General features: G+C 36.5%; 1 protein-coding gene across 1 annotated transcript in view; it reads right to left on the bottom strand.

Annotated features, from left to right (window-relative positions):
- The window catches only part of ZDHHC17 (zDHHC palmitoyltransferase 17), a gene marked incomplete at its 5' end in the record, with an annotated part of 81,295 nt that overhangs the window by 20,274 nt on the left and 40,694 nt on the right, over positions 1-20,327 (bottom strand). Inside the window, 6 exon segments of the mRNA XM_082493742.1 lie at positions 3,330-3,442; positions 5,851-5,993; positions 7,265-7,390; positions 11,971-12,133; positions 13,488-13,552; positions 19,863-20,007. Of these exon segments, the coding sequence (XP_082349868.1) occupies positions 3,330-3,442; positions 5,851-5,993; positions 7,265-7,390; positions 11,971-12,133; positions 13,488-13,552; positions 19,863-20,007 (755 nt within the window).

Below are 20,327 nucleotides of genomic sequence, written 5' to 3'. Positions count from 1 at the left end.
CAAAATACTGTGAATATTTTGGGTTACAGCAAACCCTGACATCTTAGAAAAACAGAGCAGTATAAGAACCTTCTGACATAACAGGCACTATTTGTTCAGCTGGAAATGAAGACTGCATGAACAACTGAGATATGAACTCAGTACATGTGCCCTGAACTTTTACAGGACACAAGAGAATGTTCTACCTATAAAACCTAATGAAAAAGAATGAAATGTGAAATTCTACTCTCACATTATTACAAGTGTACTTTTAAATCCTTTTTTTTTTCCTTTAAAAATAAAACTAAATTAAAATATAGTGATTTGTTGTGTAGGATTTTTGAGTTTCTTTTCCCACTACTCTGCAAACAGCAGAAGATTAGAATACACTAACAGAGCAAGACATAACTATCCTTTGTTATGGGCAAAATACATTTAAAGGGAAGCAGCAGAACAGCAGCAAAATAGTGGCAGGGAAGCACAGGACCACAGAGTCATATATCCATAAATACATAGACCATAACTTCCTCATTCCCAGCAAGAACAGCATTTCTATTTTAACAAATATACCAGACTCAGAAGCTGCTGAACAAAAATCCAATAGAACAGGCACATGCGCAAAAATTTAGTACACTAGATTAATCTAAACTGTTTGAATTTACGTTCAAGATTGGTCTTTTAGAAGACATATTATTAAGCCTTAGAACTTATAGACTTATTTTTCATGTGACCATCCTGAAATTCAAGAAGACACACTGCTAATCCTTGGTGGTGTTTGTTCTTTATGATACATTGTTTTGATAGCCCTTTTCTGTCTCATTAGGATTAAACCCAGAAGACCTCCCAGATGATCTTCTAGACACCTTCAGTATATCTACAAGAAAAGAAAATTCTTACCATGCACCTGAATATTTGCAGGAATTAAGACTTTTATATTATAAAATTCCAGTAAGGCAATTCATGATAGTTGTTTAAAGTTAGAAACCTTTTTCCTGAGCAAAAGATGGTCAGAATTTGTGAGAACTACCAGGACAGGTTTTATCACTTGAACATTACAGAGTATAAAGTAGTACTCTGGTCTGCTGTAAGTAATCATATAAAGCTGTAAAAATAAAAGAATCCTTTCTCCAACCACAATGCTGTTCCTCATGCTATAAAAATAGAGCAGGCATGCAATTTCTTTTTTCCAATAAAGCTAGAGGGCAATTTTCCAGAAGAAGAATGAATTTGGAATCTTATTACAAAGAGTTCCAATTAAAAAGCATCAATTAAAGGAAGATGGCCTCAAGCACAAAGACTCTACAACTGCTTGTCACAGGGAATTGTACCAGCTCTAATGAAAGAAATTAGTAACTGAAGTTTTTAGACTACTACTCCTGTGTACAAAAAGACTGTTGCAAAGGTTTTGAGGGACATACCTTAAATTACAGAAGCAGTGCAGTATTTTATTGATATCCTGAAGTCAGACTTTATTAGGGTAATTGTCTATGGTTACTACTCCTAGTGGACAGTAAACATTATTCTGTGACCAAAAAAAAAACCCCAAACCTCAAGTTACATTTATCAGAACGGCTAACAGAAAAAGAAAATCTAAGCAAGTTGGTATAAATATGAAGAAAATATGAGCTTCGGGATAAAAATCTCATTATTTGCCAGCCTTAAGGGATAGCTTTCTATATCAAGACAGAGGCCATCATCAAGCTGTGTTGGCTAGGCAGCCATTTTAAGATGGTCAAGGACTTTGATTTGAAGTTGCACACATTCTTAGTTTTGGTTCAAGTTGATGTTATGTTAGCACAAGAAAGCATTTCACAGTAGCTCAACATTCTCACAACCCAAAACATGTAGTAGCACTAGCAAATGCGAGTTTCTAAAGAAAACCTACAAGGTATGGAGACCTGAGATTCAGAAGTGAGATGGTGTAGTTGTTATAACTGCCTCAGAAACTTGTATTTTACTATTTGCCAAAAGTCAGGTTTTCTTAACAAAAAAACCCACAGAAAACCAATTTCAGTGTAGCGACACATCATATTTAGACAGCTCTACTCCATGCCATAAAAACTGAAAAAGTATACCTCCATTTTTAACTACCGCTTTTTAAAATGTTTTTCATTTTCATTTTGTATTTGCTTTCCTCATTCTGCAGTTACTAGTAAATTTTATTGAGTAAAAACATAGAAAATCAGGCCAGAGAGACTGGTCGTAGGACCAGCATTTTAAAATAAATATTTCAAGGCATAGTCGTGCTAATATTGATAGAAATACTTTGTTTATTTTTTTTACTTAGCAGTTACTAGATTTTGATTTTTAGTTTTTTTAAACGGGAAGTAGCAGTCATCTCCAGTCACATGGGACTGCTATTATTCACAGCAGCGCCTTTGCAAACACTGGCAGCATGGAAGCAGGGTCTCCTCTCTGTTTTCAACCCAAAAACGTGACGCTCATTTAGCTAAGGTTGGAGAACGTATTAACAAGACGATAAAAGGGTTGCACTGCTACTATCCTATTTCATGGTAAATCCTTCGAGGGTGAAAAGAAAACCATTTGCTAGAAAAGTCAAGCCAACATCCATCATAAATATTCAGTTCACTTCAACTATTTACAGCTATAAGAACTGTATTAAACATTTAATAAAACATTCAATCTCTACTTTGTTTTCTTGGTTATTGTAATGACAAAACCCAAGAAAGTTGTTTAAAAATTTAAATCTATTTCCTTAAGGTGGACAACTGACATTCTTCAGTGAACTCTGAAGCAATTTTTACCCCTGTGAGTATGAAAAGTTCACATCTGGGCAGACAGTCAGAAACACAAAGATGGGCATATGCAGAATCTCTATAATCTGGTGTTGTTAATACATACGCTTTCAAAGACTGACAGCACAGTTAACAAATATATCTAAAGTTTGTATGAAATGGAAGTTGCAAAATCTTTAGGAAGAATTAAGTATAAAGCTAATTCCACTGAAATTGATACATACCACAAAATCACCTACTGCTTTTCAGAAAAGCAGTGTCTAAGAATGCAGTCACTTACACCTTGTCACCTCACAGCCAGAGCATATGTTATAGAATTGCTTACATTACCCCCACTTAAGAAACTGGTAAAGAGCAGGAAATTTTGCAGACTACTGTAAGCCAATTTTGAGGAAAATCTTCCACTTACTGAAGCAAAGCAATAGTGTGCACATTTTTAAAGCAATAAAATAATTACCATCAATACAGAAAGCAATGTTTAATGCAGATAGACATTTTAGAATTTTAATTAGTTTACTCACTCTTACAGGTAGGATATATCTAGGTGTTACCTCATACTACTAACATGAAAAAATAGTACTTATTACTGTACACAAAAAAGGATATCATTCCAAAACCAGAAGAACCACGTCACATACATCCAGAATTTTGTTGCCAAGTATATTCCAAGAGGCAGTGCACTGTGCATGGAGTGATCAAAGAATGACCTGTAAAGTAGGAGCAATGTCACATGATGAGTTTTGACTTATAAAATTGAAATCCTGAACTACTACTACTGGAAAACACTTCCTGTTAAAGTATGTACTGTATGAGATATTGCAAAATACATCATAAAAAAAATTTCCCCCAATTTTATCTTCAAAGTTCATGAGAAATTCCTGTTTTCAACCTGTCCAGATGAAGTTACAACTGAAAGTTTTTTAATTAAAATGTATGAATGCAGTGAATGTCAAGAACTAGATGAGAAAGGTAGAATGAGTAAATACTCATGCTAAAACTACACTGTGAGAGCAGTTAGAAATCTGTGAGATGCCCAGCCGACAGCATGGAAACTGGTTGCAAACTACATTTACTTATGAGATTTCAGAGCTAAAGATATTTTGGAAACCCATACGATGAAAATGACACATTAAAATTACTTCTGTAAGAAAAAAGTTAAGAGACCTTGGTGTTAACCAGCCTACATACTTGGAATATTTCAGATTCCTGAATCTTTTGCTTCTACTAGAGTAGCCAATAGAAAGTTTGGGAAAAAAAAAAAAAAGATTAATCTATTTCCCATTACACTAAATTTGCCAATTTCTAAGATAGAATGCTGCTACTTAAAAAAAATAATTAAGACATCAGAATTATTTTCACCTTCTTATACTCTTGCATTTTAAAGACTATTTTGAATAAAGTTGATTTTAGTTGAGACAAACTAGATGAGTGACTAGGCAACTCCATACTCAAGAAAAAATTGCTAAACAAATAAAAAGTCACACTCTAAATTGCTAAACTCCTTGAAATAAAGCTTTTTCCATTGCTGCCTCAACATTCTTACATTAATGCATTTTGCTCTTTGTTCTGATGGTGCCCTCAGGGCCAGCGCACCGAGTAGCTCCCATTTCACTCCTGTACTCCCTTGCAGTAACTGTCTCTTCTCTAATGGAAATTTCTTAGGTCTTTTGAGAAAATCCTATAAGATGAGCTAAAATGGTAAGTAATAGGTGAATATACATTTGGACATGCAGTAGTTACTCAGCAGTAATCTTTCTTTCAGCGATTTCTGTACATTTTTGTGTGTGTGAAAAGAGTAGAGAGGAAAACACAGCTAAGCAGATTAGCTAAAATTCAACAGGGAAAGGAAATACTAATAGAATAATAGTAAATGTTCCATTCAAACCTGGAGTTTTTGAAAAACACTTCAAAAAGTATTTATACTAAACATTAAGCAAAGGATAAGAGAAAATAAATGTTAGTCCTGAATATGCGTCAGGTAGGTCAAAAACATAAAACCTGACAAAACATAAATCTTGTGAAACTTGAAGAAATCTTGTCCTCTCCTCTTGCAGGAGGCATGGTTGAGGATTTGCATTGCAAACAAATTACTTGTGGGAGGAGGTCAGCAAATTGCACAGCCTCAGAGATGACAGAAAAACTGAACAGATCACCTCCAAGATCCTGCAGAGGCAAAAGCCTGATGACCCCCACCCCTCTCCCAGTGTACTAAGTTCACTAAGATTCTATGAACTTGGTCTAAGGAACAGATATATTTTCTTTTCCTCTTTAAAATGAAAGGAGAAGTAAGTGGTTCTAATACACATGACATCCTAAGGCCAGAAAAGCAGAAAGCTTGTAAGTATGAAGATATAAGCAGTTCTTCTATACATGCCACACATGACAATGAAAAGCAAAGTATAGATGAAGCAGTCTAGAGATCTTGAAAATCTGTTGGAGCATGCCTGCATGTGTGTGTGTGCATATGCATTTACAGGTAATTAAAGTAATCACAAACACAACTAAAATTCTTTATGATCACGTAACAAATGAAAAATATTATGAGAAAGCAGACGACTTCTTTAGTCAACACTTTCCACAACAGAAGCTACAAAACCTGACTCTGACTTCATTTCTATTCAGATGCCTTTGGGTATTTCAATTCTAAAAAATTGGGGTTTAATAGCAAACTTGCACATTTTTTTTCTATTCCTTTCTAGTAACTTTTCTCTTTTCTGTTTTGTTTTTTTTTTTTTTTTTTTTTTTTTTTCCCAAAATTCACGCTGATAACTTTGCAGACAGACATTCAGCACCCTCCTCTGGAGAATGACTGGAATTTCTGTTCTGCTGTTAGCTTCTATTAGCTCAGTGACATTCACCCAAGGTAATTCCATGGATATGTGCAAGACAACAGAGCATTACAAGAGCTAAAGCTGCACAAGAGCTTTCCCATAAATAGTAATAAAAAAAATTTCCAACAAAAAAAAATCCAACAAAAATACTGCACGTCAAAAAAGCACACTAAAAAAAAAGACACTAAAAAAAAAGAAATTTAAGATTATTTATCCAATAAAGATGCCAGCAAAACACTTCTTGTGTGCACACTAAACAGACAGTGTCCTGGTGAAACACTTACTTTGAAAGAAACTGCACCATAGCCCAAACGCCACCATACATCAGCCCTTTAATGAGCCAAGAATCAATGTCTAGGTCTGCTATAAACCCAACCAGCCAGATTACTAGGAAAGGAGTTCCCAGCATCACCTTCTGACGGAATTCCTATATAGAAACAAATATCAGTAAGTAATACTATTTTTAGGAACAGGTTGTATAATAATATTCCACAATAAATAGGACAGTCACAAAAACTTAAATAAATTTTCAGGAAGCTTGACACAGGGGGGGAATCTTCATAATTTTATTGTCATTTCCTATATGTGCATATCTCCAATGTATGGGCAAGAAAAACAGATCTTCCTAAAATTTCATAGTAAATCAACAATTTTATTGATTACTTTAGAAGAACTGTCTTCTAGAGACTTTACTGTTAATCCAGAATAAAGGCAATAGCAGCTCTTTTTTAAGAATCTGTCAAAGTGTATAAGCACAGCACATGGTAATCTCAGTGAGCTTTAAAGACTGAAGTTATGTAAGTAACAGATAAAATCACACTGAAGCATTTACGAAGAAAGATCAGTCCTTTTTTGTCTTATACTATGTGGATACAATTCGTGTTGAAGTCACTGAACTCTTTCCAGATATTCAAAGCACATTCACAAGGCACGTGTACATATAATGCAATGCACAAATCACTTAAAGTCAATAATGACTGCATTATTATATTACCACAGGGTTAAAACCCAGGCTGTAGCCAGTGCTTTAATCATCAAGATGCCAATGTATCTTTAAATCAAGAAGTTGTAGAATATCAGTGATAGCAATACTTAATATCCAGCACAACACTCTGCCTGGTAAGAAAATATTAACTCTATATAAGTTCTCAAACTATAGGTAGGTAAACAGTTCTTCATGCTACAGCAATATGCTACCCTTTATACCCTCATTTCTTATCTGCAGTGTTAAATAATAATCTGAGAAGAAAAAGGCCCCCACATTAGAAATTCATACATTACATTCTACTGCCAAGATTGACTGCTTCCTTCATTCAACACAAAACCCTAAATAATTAGAGAGGAGATCAGAGTTCAGGATATCCAAAATGCTTCTTTCCTTCGCTACTTGAGAGTCAGCTTTGTGAAAGTCTTGGCTATCCCCAACAATACCAGACCACTTGGTACTTTCCTAACATTTAGTTAGCACAAAAACTAAAGGAAACTGTTTGGAGATTTAGGGTCTTCTTTTCTCCTGCCTTGAATAAAGGTGGTGTTTTTTTCTTTTGCAATTACTTTTGTCATAACAGAAAGATGTTTCCTAAAACAGAAATGTGAGGAAACGACAGTACTGAACTGCTTACCTTAAACAGGCACACAAGCCCCCAAACCAACAGCAGCAGTAATATTGATTTACATAAGTGTTATATTACTTCTTACCTTATCAGCTTTTAGTTTTCTCAGAAAGGACGGACTGTCATATCCCTTTGCCTGTCTTGCTTCCTGTAGGTGATTGATCATCCAAACGTTTTTCCTCTGTTTTGCTAGATCAAGTGGTGATTCTCCCTGCCAGGAGTATAAAAGTGGGAAACATCCAATTTAAAAATAAAATGCCTCCGGAGCACTTTTGAAACAGAAGATTGGCAGGTAAAAATAATACATTTTAAATCAGTTTAAGCTATTATTCTGGCATACTTTTTGCTCTGCAGCTTACTTGACACCAAACATCATTCATTCCTTTTGGTCTTTTTTCATTCTCTCATAACTACACATGCGTGGACAAGTAGAATATTAAATGTGTGATCCTGACAATATGTACGTCCTGACATAGCAATAATTGTTTACACAGTCTACTAGTCTGTAAATGAAAGACTGTGCTTCCCCCTCAGCTATTGACAGGCAGCAGAAATCAAGCAAAGAATAAGAACTCGTGACCCACTGGATCATGGAAACTCTCCCAGTCTAAAGCCTGACTTCTCAGTTAATTCTCTGCCTTTTTGGCAGAGTGAAGTTACTAGTATCATGGAATGTTTCTATAAGGATTTTTTTTCCCCAAGCTTAACGTTCTTATATTCATCTCAGTTACTGAAGTCCTAGGAAGAAAACTGATTGCTAACATCCAACTTATTCCAAAAATCTGAGCTTTTATGCTTAGCTTGTGCTTCATGTACTTTGGGTGCTAAGCCAGCAATGTTCCATGCTTTCTCCTTCCCTACTTTCAGCGAGGACTGACAGACAAAGCAAAAGAGACAGAGAGAGAGATACAGGGGCCAAAGGTGCCTACTAAACTGATTTGATTTTATTGCTTTTTAAACATTTAGGAAGAGAGCTAAATGAAAGTTACTGACTGGGTCTAAAATTATAGAGGAGGCAAGAGACAACCAATTGCAGGTACCTCCAGCTTCAGTTTTGCATTTGACTCCTCCTCTCTTCTACTGGAGTTAACTCCCCTCCTAAACAAACCATTCATGGAGGCTTGAAAAATGGCTGAATCCTCCATCGCTCGGCCCCCTCCTAAAAAAAAAGTGAGACAGGTACCAGAAACTGAAATTACCCAGAAAGGGCAATAATTACTACAGACAGAAGAGATTTCAAAGATTAAAAAGTACAGTTAGCTACCTATATCCCATAGAAAGACAATGGGAACTGAGTACTTAACTGTTATTTTTGTCTTTGAAATCTTACCCCAAATTTTTAAAAGGAGAGTAAATAGCACAGACTACAGATCATGAGGTGAAGCTTTTTGCTACTTAACAGGATCTTGCACTCCTGTGCAAGATGTTTAACTAGCAAAATCAGTTAAAAAAGAATAACCTTTTGACTTAACTTGGCTTCAAAGTTATTTAGCCAAATGTTTCAGAAACAGATTAAGTTAACTCCATCCTCAACATAAAAGCCTGAAATCAAACTACGGTGTCTGGTTTATCACAAATTTAATAGCACCTTGAATTGCTAGTATCTGGAAAACTCCAGAGATGCTGTCATTTTCATATCACCTTATATACCCAGACTGTAAAGATTACCTGTGGACAAGCAATCCCCTCTGGGAGTTGATCTCCCAAGTAAATCCTGAAGTTGTCTTGGGGTCCAGCTGAGCATCCCTTCCACTAGAGGGCCATGAGACACCTAGGAACTGCCTAGATGAAAAGATTGAGGGAGCTTTAAAGTAGTCTGACTATGCTTCTCATCATCTGGCCATTTTAATATTTTCCTTGTATTCACTGGGGTGGTGGATGGCTGACTTGCTTAGAAAGCAAAGAAAATACAATAAAATCAGGGAACTTAGTCTAGTAACATACTTAGTTTGCCAGCAAGCAATAAGGGTTCAATAGTATATATTTTAAGTGTTTAGACAGAAAGAATAATTTGAAGCCTCATTACCATAGGGAACTTTACATGTAGACTTCCACAGACAAGCTTACAGATAAACTGCATAATCAAGAAACTACATTTGAAGTCCATTCAGTGATTCATTAACAGATTTTATAAAAAATATCTTCCTTAAACCATAAAAGCTCTTTTAGGGCTCTATCAGTCTCTAGTAAAAAAGGAGCTTCTGTTTATACTTAAATAAAATTTACACGTTTTCTCCTGACACCCAGTGTTAAGCTGACTCCCTGTGAAATCCTGTCCTCATCTGCCCAATCTGTCTACTGGTGTGGCAAGATAATTACCTCAAAAAAAAAAATCAACCAAACAAAAAACCCACTCTACTTTCACTACTATAAAGCAGTCTTCCAACTGTAACTCAGTTCTCAAAAAGGAAAAATAAAGTATCTTACTACCAAAAGAAAAGTATTATTTTCTTGTACAGCGTAATATAAAGAGGATAAATAACACAGAAAAACCCACTGCTTTTATCAAGCTTTATTTTAGAACAAGAATGCTATTGCTCATATGCTTCTCAAACTGTCAGCAAAGCAAAAAAAACACCTTACTGAGATGACTGGTTCCAATTTGTTCCAAACCCAGGCAGCCAGCAGCATGCACTTTTCTAAGACTGACTGCCTAGAGCTGACAACAAGGTCAAAGCTTGCACCTAATATTTCAGCCACTTCATGATTTGAAAAAGATGAGCAGCTTTCAGCCATTTCTTTAACCTTAGCTGTCTTACCATCATTTTTTGTGAATTCCATGGGCTATCTGAAAAAAAACCCAAACTTTGCTAGATAGTGCTGCAGAAATCTGGAATTGACTGCATCAGAAAGGAGTCTTTCATGATTCCTTTTATTTCTGGGGAAACATGAGCCAGACACATAACAACTAGTTTTTGGCTTAAATAAAACTTTTTTGCTGAACAATAAAGGAGACACACAAAACTGAGTTGCTATATACCTATAAAAATCAACCAAGTTCTTACGTTTCCTGTATGTTTACTACCACCCAAATCAGCATCTGGTTTAAGGCCACTAGCAGGATGGCAAAACTGCCACTGCTAGAATGATTTTGATCCTCTGACGAGCCTAGAAACCTGGGAAGGCATGCAAGAAACCTAGACTCCACCACTGAAGGCAGACAGTGGTTAATGAAACCAGGCACAAGTCAAATGAAACCAGGCACATGTCTTCTGGCATGACTGGAAAGGTATCATGATCCAGCAGGTTCAAAACCCTATTTTTCTACTGACTGCTGCTGTCTGTCAATAAAGAAAGGAGACCATGAACTGCTTCAGGCTAGCAGATACTTTTTTTATTTGGCCAAACATATGCATTTTTATTACAGATTTTATAAGAGTCCAGAAATGTAGGTAAGGTGATGACTTTAAAACTCTAATTATGCTAAACAGTCTGCCAAGGGAAGCAAGGTATGACACACTGATTTTTTTTTTTTTTTTTTTTTTTCACAAAAATACCTTATTTTTTACCATTAGGTGGCATAGAAGAAAAGTTTTTGAACAGTTTACAAAAAGTGAGACTAGAAGCATAATTCATCCACACGACTGACCTTACACACCAGGAATGATTATTATATATTCACACCAGTACATGCAAGAGACTATTTGATTTGTTTTAAACACGTGAAAAAACATGTGGTTTTTTTCTAATGAGTTTTCATTCATGATCATCAGTATTTCTAATACTCTAAAGTGGATGCAAGACCTAGAAAGCTACTAGCAAAATTTGACTGCACCCTTATAAGAACTGTTCCATGCTGTTCAAGAAAATGGATGTGTATATTTATTTATTTTTAAACATATTTCTATCACCTGTGGGCCATCTTAATCAGTAGGAAAAACGGTGAAAGGTCAAATAAATTTACTTAACTATTTACTATTTTATAAACATAGATTTACAGCTGTATTTTCCAGTGAAATCACTCCATCTGTGACACTCATTAAGTGGAAAATACAAATATTTGAAGAGAAATTCAGTAGAGAATTTTTTTTCTAAAAGCGAACTCTTCTCTGACACGACAGAAGAAACAGCTTGGGTGGTGAAGTGCATCTAATTTGATATACAGAATAGTCTGGAGGCAATGGACAAGACCACGTTCAATAGGCGCACCTTCCGCTGCCAGAGAAGCTCTTACAGACCCCAAGTCACCAGCAGAAATTCTAACAGCTGCTTGACTGGTCTAACATATGCTAGGGATGGGCTCTGTTAGTGCTGAATCTATCGTCATCATTAAGAGGCTCTGGTAATCAAGCAACTTAAAGTCAGGATGCAAAAAAGAGCCCATTTTCTTATTTTACTCCTACTGGTATTTTTAGGCCTCCAACTTCCCTACTGCCACTGGGAGATACACTAGATCATTTGTCATCCCTCTGGAAGAGAACAGAGATGTCTCACATCTCACTCCAACAAACAGACAGTCACCCCAGAACTTCACTAGAAGACATTCAGTGAGATTTCCAACGTTACATCCAAATGCATGGGTCTTCACACACGCAGTCTAATTGTGTACCCCACTCCCATATATTTACACATAACCATTGGTAAATTATTTACACAAGTACTTTTGAAGGTGCAGATTTAGTGGTTATACACCACTGTTAGGAAAAACTGATTCCCAAATTAAACATTAGTGGCATGGCTTTTGCTCCATCTTCATGACCTCACCATACCCACAATAATACTCTGTTCTTGAGATTTATCGTATTATTTCTGCCTCAAACCACTTACAATAAAAACAGACCAAGTGTTTACCTTTATATTTTGAGCATCAACATTAGCTCCAGCTTCTAACAGAAGACTAATAACTGTAGTATTTCCTGCTAGCACAGCCCAGTGCAATGCTGTGTTTTTGTGATATTTGTCTCCAAGATTAACAGAAACATTAAACGTAAGTAGCAATCGGGTTGGATCCACACTAGAAAAGAAAATTCTTGTTAGATCTACAGAAGATGAATTCAAATACATATCAACTTACTGTTAATGAGTTAAATTTCTATAAAGAACATTGATCACGCACACTATGTAACAGCAAAGTGACGTTTTTTGCTGATGATTATGAATGGCTCAAATTCCCTTCCCAAAGAGCAACCACAATTCTGTTGACTTTTAAAGCAGCTCAGTAAGGCAGCTTATTCTGGGATGTCACGAAACACATTTGTTATGCAATTCTGTTTTCACGTTTACCAAAACCTAACAGTATTGACAGATTTATAAAAGCATTGGCAGATAACAACCGCAGTTTAAAACATTTTATATTTCCACTTCACATTCCAAAAGATGAAAATAAAATGGGATTATAGTGTTGGTAATGGTAGGTATTCATAAAAGCTAGCCTATGTTGCTCTCAACAATCAATGGAGATAGGCCCTTCTGAGCAGGAATCTAATTTAGACAAATTTGCTCTTTGGAGAAGTGTAATTTTACACCAACTTTTTTCCAATCATCTCCACAGGAAGATTTATTTTGTAAACTAAAAGTCCATATTAGTGAGCACTTCTGCATAATATCCTCTCTCTTGAATAGGTCATTGTACTGGTTTTGGTTGGGATCAAGTTAATCTTCTTCACAGTAGCTCCTACAGTCCTCCATTTCGGACTGGTGACCAAAACGGTGTTGATAACACACCCGTGCTCTCGCTATTGCTGAGCAGTGCTTACACAGCATCAAGGCCTTTTCTGCTTCACACACTGCCCTGCCAGCAAATAGGCCGGGACTGCGCAAGAAGTTTGGAGGGGACACAGCCAGGACAGCTGACCCCAACTGATCAAAAGGAAATTCCACACCATACAATGTCGTGCTCAGCAATAAAAGCTGAGGAAAAAAGGAGGGGGGAAGGGATGTTCAGAGTTATGGCATCTGCCTTCCCAAGTAAGCGTTACAGGAGATGGAGCTCCGCTATCCTGGAAATTGCTAAACCCCTGCCTGTTGATGGGACATAGTGAATGAATTCCTTATTTTCCTTTGCTTGGGCACACAGCTTTTGCTTTACCTATTAAACTGCCTTTATCTCAACCCATGAGTTTTCTCGCTTTTACCCTTCCGATTTTCCTCCCCATCCCGCTGGGCGGCAGTAAGTGGCTGCATGGGGCTGAGCTGCCTACTGGGGTTAACACACAACAATGACAAATGAAAAAAGATAAAAAAATGACAATTGTGGAAAGAACATTGACTAGTTAAACAAAAAAACTTTCCAAAAAATCAAAACGAGCCACTACTATATACCACTTAGTTAACATGAAGAGAAAGTCAAAACTGCAGTGAGATATTACCTATGTGTTCTGTAAGCTGCCCACATTAAAGGTGTCATTCCATTTTGATCCATCATATCTACATCCTAAAGAAGGAAAAGAAAAAAAAGTTGGTGAGATAAGTAAACATGCTCAAGATCCAGTAGATACAAGGTTTGCAATGAGAAGCAGTATTTAAAGACTAACCAACTGAATTGGAGGAAAAACTGGCAAGCTTTTAGTACATAATAAAATAATATTTAAAAAATGAAAACAGACATTAACACCACCATCGCAAACATATGACCACTCCAATCTATTTTGGAAACTAAGGAACAGTCATACTATATAAGACTAGTTATTTGTATCACACTATTAATCTTCAATGTAGAAGATATAAATAGATACTGTACTATTGCACTCAAAAGCAGGAGAAAACTAAAATAATGCACCAATATTTAATAAAATACTTGATAAATTAACATAAATACCATGGCCTGAATCCTACATCCTACTGAATGCTAGCTCCATCTATTTTTCCACTTGCAAAGCAATTTTCCTTAGTTCACTCAGTTCCAAACGTATTCACGTATCTGGATATCAAGTTAGTGGATGCCAGAATTTTTTTAAGTTTAAACAAAAGCCATTAATAAAAACAACCTACCCAGAAATAAAACTGATCTATAACCAAGTGGTGACTAAAAATAAAAAAAAAAAAGAACATTATTACATTTAACAGAACATAGCCACAGAATAACAAAACAGCACCATCCAGACAATTCTCTTAGATCCATCAGAAAGGGTCTAATACCTACAGCACTTCTTCCTCTTATAGATCCCTGCCTCACTAACATGGAAGTTGGTGATTCCTAAACACATTGAGGCAGATTACACTCTCAAGTACATTTGGGAAAGCTTCACAGAACACCAACAAAATTACTATAAGCTAACTTAATGCAAGATATGAACAGTGTTCCTTAGAGGTGATAGAGCTATGTCAGAATTTCCTGTGCTACTCCTCTCAGTCCTTATTAGGAAAATTAGGTTGAAAGTGTTTCAATAAAGTCTTTTGCTAGAGAAACTACTGACAGAAACCCAGAAGGTGGATGATGTTGCTTTCTATCACCCCCAGAACCATCTTCTCCACTCCAGCAGTCTGCCAAACACCCAGCACCTTGGGATCCCCATTCATGGTGCTGCTAGCCTGACCCCAGCTAGCTCTTCCAAATAATTGCTTTTAAAACATCTCTAGCTTGCAGATAACTTTACATTACTGAGGTTTTACTCTGTTGCTTAATTTAAAAAAAGAATAATCAGAAATTTAAAAAACAGTTGATGGAACGGAAAAAGAACCATTACTTTATTGTATTGGTTGTTCAGAAAAGAGTTACGTGCATTGAGACCAGGATCCAAGTCTGTTTGCCCACAGTACTTGTATAGATTAGATCCTTTTAAGCCTACTAGGACCGCGCAACCATTGGCACTCCCTTTAACCTCCCTGTTGTTGAGATCATGAAGGAAATTTGAACCACAGTGTAACCTCAAGTTAATTCAGCCTTAAGAAGCACGACTTTGATTTGCAGGTCACACTGTGTGAACAACATATTTTGAAGATACATGAACAATCACTCTTTCATCTATAGATTTTACATAGAAAAGCAATTCTTCGTGACAGCGGGGACCTGATTGTCTGGATGCAAGTAAAACGACTCCTTCAGTGATTCCACCGGACAAATCAAAACTACACTTTGCACACTAGGTGACACTCAGCTAAAAGAAAAAAGAAAAAAAAAAAAAAAGCCATGAGCTCCAGACTATTCCCTGCACATAAATTACCTAGGCAGGCTACAGCTATTACTCATATTAACCTACAACGTGGGCTGAGGCAGATCTCTTTTCAAAGGAACTTTAACAAAAGGCAAAGCAACTAAGATTGACTTGCGCATTGTTGTATAGACGTAACAAAGATGGCATAGTTGTGGATAGCAGAAGCATGCTCTAACAAACCTCTCATCAAAAATTCTTTGTTATTTTGCCAGATCATTACCACAACCACATAACAAGTGGGACATTTCAGAAAGGAAGCTCTGTTGCTGCTTTTTACCAAAGGGCTGAGGCAAAAAAAGTAAACCTTCAGCAGCAGGTACATATTAGGAGACTGTTCTTATGTTCTGGTGTGTACCAACAGTCATTCTAGCATTAATTTCTTGTTTAACTCTCAGTGACAGGTCAATCTATAATGCTCACAGAGGGGTGTACCTATGCTGTTAGGACACAGCGCAAGAACCAAAGATTTCAACAATAAGTGATGCAACGACCAAAAATTGCACATACTGCTGCCCTCAAGCGTGAACTCTGTGGACCACGGGTGGCAAATTTTTCACTTGGTTCTGAAATAGAACAACTTTGCATATGCAAAGCTAACCAGACTTAATCCTAGGACACTTATACAAGATTCCACAAAAAGCTTTTGGATAGGCAAAGTGTAGGGGAGAAAGACCTTCCTGCACAGAAAGGAGCTGTAGCAACTATTCTGCTGCTTAACACTACACTCTGAAAGCAATATAGCTGATGAGGTAGGATTCTGAATAGCAGCTAGAGATCAGAGCAGCATTTAGGCTTACCAGGACATTTAACAAGCAACAGTCAAACCAGTACTGTGATACAGTACAGCCCTTTCAGAAACACAAAAAGCATCAAGAGATTCCACTTAGAAATGCATTAAATTGCACAGAAAGGGACCGGGAATTTAATCCTCTTTAGAACCATTACTAGTTATTTCACAAATTCAGGCCTTCACGTAAAGACCCATCATGCCCTTGTTCAGAATCCTATTCACCATAAGGAAAAGATCTTTTTCACATGGACTGTTGCCCAGGGAAAGGGAAACAGGCTTCTAAAAAGATGACATATTTAAAAGCAGATAGTAAAGAAGATTTATCAGGAAGGGAGATGTAAGGCTGAAAACATTTCCAAATTTAAGAAAGACGAGTTAGTTATTCACTAGAGGCAGAGATTTTGTAGGATTCTTACAAAATGAAGCAAGCGCATACCAACAGTCGGCTCATCAAGCCATGTAACACACAGAACTGAACCTACCTTGTTCTTTCAAACAACAAAAGCTCTGTTGTGAATACTCTAGTCCATCACACACAGAGTCAGTTTTGACAATCATAAGAAACAAACACGACCGGACCTAAAATCCTCTAAGTGATGTGCTATAGGTCAGGTCTAGGGAATAAACACTTGTTTCAGTGCCTTACGCTGGCCTGAGCCCAGTGGAGAGAATGATCCTCAGTGCCAACAGAGGTAACTGCTTACGAGCACGACTCATGGGTTGCAGCACCTAAGTAACCAAGACTGCTGGTACCACACTGGCATCTTCCAACCTCGATGCCAACTACTCCTAGGCCATAGCTCAGAAAGCAGCCCTATGTAGCTCAGGACAGTATTTAACACACAAAATCGCAGCTCTGAGAATAAAAAAATACATACTTGGTGAATAAGTGATTGATAGTTAAACTATGGGTATGAAATAGTTAAACTATAATTTTAGTTCCAGATTATTTCTTACAACATGACTTTACCCTACTAGCAACTTTATAGTCGCTCATTATCTGTGACTGAGGTAAGTTATCTCACACATGCCACAGGATGAGAACACATTTTATTTGACCATCCGACATACCACATCCATATCTTAACTTATTGCGGGGTGACACATTTGTGTATACTAGGCCTTGATAAGTCTTTGGCATTTTAAGTAGTGTAAGCACAGTGTCAAGCAGTCAAGAAGTACAAGCATCAATTTTGAACATTTTCAAGTGCCTTCAAGCTCTTTTCAGTTTTTCTTTCTTGCATTTTTTTTTTTTTTACAATGATGATCTTACCTAAACTTGAACTGTGCAACAGATTCTCTTACTTGCTATCTGATTACATTTATATCATGTACTTGCCCCAGGCTTGATTTTGACCCAGGCAACCTACTGACACAAACAACATGAGCAAATTATGATGCAGCCAGGTATTAAGTCTCTCAGAATTCAGTAACAGACATGATTAAGTAGAACGTAACAGCTATCAGACACTGCTGCCTCTTGGCTGAGTAGTACTCGCTGGCACGAAAGTGGGTTCACTTCCAACCAATACCAGAGGGCATGTGACCAAGAGTTCTTCCCCCACATTACGCTCCAGATGCTGGAGGACTGGACTTGAGCCTCGGATTGGAAATTTTACCGTTGGCTGCTGCAGCCCAGGAAGAGAGTAAAGCAGCAACACCAAAGTTGGGTTCCAGCTCGGTCTTGAAAAGGGACAAGAAGCAATGAGGAACCATTGGAACAGGAATCCACCTGTCAGTTCTCTAAACAGTTATGAAAGCTGGCTCTCTGATCATGCAGGTCCACAAAGGCATCAGGATCAGACCTAACAAAGCACAGCAGCCTACACTGACCTTTATTTTGACATTTATTTAGTTGTCATTTACCACACAGGTACTACAATTACTTCAGAACAAGGGTAAGCCTACTCTTTGAATATAAGAAAACCTGGTCTCTGTAAAGACAAAAGGCACAAAAAATTTCCAAGTAGTATATAACAAAAGCAGTTCAAGTTTCTAAACCCAAACCACGGCATCACAAAGGAAGTGGTGGGGGAGGGGGGCAAGGATTATTGACCTCATATGTACTTATTAAAGGAGAATAAAAAGTAGAATCATGTATTTCCCACAGCTTCTACAGAACCCATGTAGTTTCTGTAGTTGTATGCAGTATAGCTAGAGAACAATGAGTTTAGGGATTGTTATTACAATGCTATTCATATTACTATATTTTAAACATACAAATCTACATAATTTTAAAGTTGAACTTTTTGAAGTGCTTCCAAAAATTACTGTTGAAATTAATTTAAACTTACAGCATAGAAAGGATACCAAAATCATAGTTTAAAATATTTGAGGGATTTAATAAGAATCATCCTTTTAAAAGCTATTGATAAGGAGAGCTGTTTCCAAGATAATACGTTTTAAATTTTAAAGCAAGTTTTGTGCTTTTATGTATGTACACATGTAAAGACACACAGCTTCTTTTGGACTGACATAAAACGCTCAGATAAATAGGACAAGTGTGTATATAAACATGAGGACAAAAACATTTACAGGGAGATTTCATAATCACAGTAGAACATTTTAAAGGCCATTTATACTTCATTAATGCTATGCTTTAAACAAGTTCGCACTTGTCTAACATCTACAAGATTTTTCTGGTTACTTAAAACCCACATACAATTATACATAATTTGTGAACAAAATATAAAACTTGCTCCTGATGAAAAAGCATTTCTCTTCAATCATTATCTCTTACAAAATAGCGATTATACATGATCAGCCTCTTCTTGTGCCTAGCTTAGTCTCTATCATACACTAAATACTGTTTTACCAAACAGTTCTCAGATACTAACTGAATGCTGCATAGAGCAATAGTTTATTTTTTTTACATGTATAGGCAAAATAATTTTCTGCAGCAAATTTAGTATTTGTTTTACACAGACCAAACCCACTGATTCCATAGTCATATTCTATCTGACTCATTGGATCATATCACTTGCTGTTTGAAAGAATAAGCAGAATACAGAAGTGTGAACAGCATTAGCAAGACTCTAAGAAAAGAGGAATGCTTTGATGTTTCTGTATGTTTTACAAAGTAAACCAAATTTGTGCTTCAGGCACATATCTGTGGGTGAGTAAATCTACAAATTATAATGCAAGGTGAGTAGCAAAAAGGTGGACATGTTTCGGAACATACAGAAGAATGAAGGATGGGAGACAATGAGAACAGTAATGAATACACATGCAACACACACACTTTACAGATCCAGCAATAGTATAAGGAGTTAGCAAGAACGTTTTGGGTTGGGGTTTGAGTGCTTTTTGTTAGAGGGTTTGTTGGTTTTTTTTTTTTATTTACACACATGCAATTATTAACAGCAATGAATAAAAGTTGTGGACTGAGGTGTAAAAAAAGAGGTGATCTATGACAACTCTGTCATCATATTTTTTTACCTGCTTATAAACTGATGATTCTGTGAAGAATTCTAAAATATTTGCTATCATTGTCACTGTTAACATTTGAAGATTAAATTCATTAGAAATAAAGAATGGTAAAAGAATAACTGCTAGAATTTCCATAATCTACCCTAGACAGGTATGAATTAAAGCCAAAGTACTCGGACCACTGTCAGAGGAAATGAAGTTAGCAGGTGACACATCAATACTGTAGTCTACAATAAAAGACATTGAATTATTTTTTATGTTTAGTCAGGCAAATATTTTGCATTTCCTGAAGAAGAGGTATAGGTTTCAATTGTTCTCCTGTTCTAATGTTGAGTAGAATCTATTTAAATATCGTATTACTTAAAATTTACCTGTCCCTTTGCTATCAGGTAAGCAACAATCGAAGTATGTCCAAACTGGGCAGCCAAATGAATACAGCTACATCCTTCTCCATCAATTAGCGACGGATCTGCCCCATATTTCATCAGCTGTACAACCATGGATAAGTGACCCTGTCTAAATGTAACAAAACACAAAAAACAAACAACTGAATAACTATATAGAGAAAAACTATTAATATTTGAATACAACAAATATGCTTAGCAGTTAATTACACTACCAGAGCTGCTGCACTTTGGCTCATACTTTGAAAACAGCAATTGTCACAATCTGATTCTGCAACCAAGTAAGCAAACTCATTCACATGAGCAAATTCTATGCAGCCAATGCACGCATCATATGAAATTGGCTTAAATGTGTTGTATACCAAAAGGCCAGTCAATAAAACCCCACGTTATTAGTTTAGGAATCTAGTCTACTGTGAATTCTTCCAATCC

This window comes from Vanellus vanellus, assembly GCF_965231255.1.
Source record: "Vanellus vanellus genome assembly, chromosome: 1".
Taxonomy (NCBI): domain Eukaryota; kingdom Metazoa; phylum Chordata; class Aves; order Charadriiformes; family Charadriidae; genus Vanellus; species Vanellus vanellus.
The sequence above is the reverse complement of the archived record's forward strand: the minus strand, read 5'-3'. Positions and strand labels throughout refer to the sequence as shown.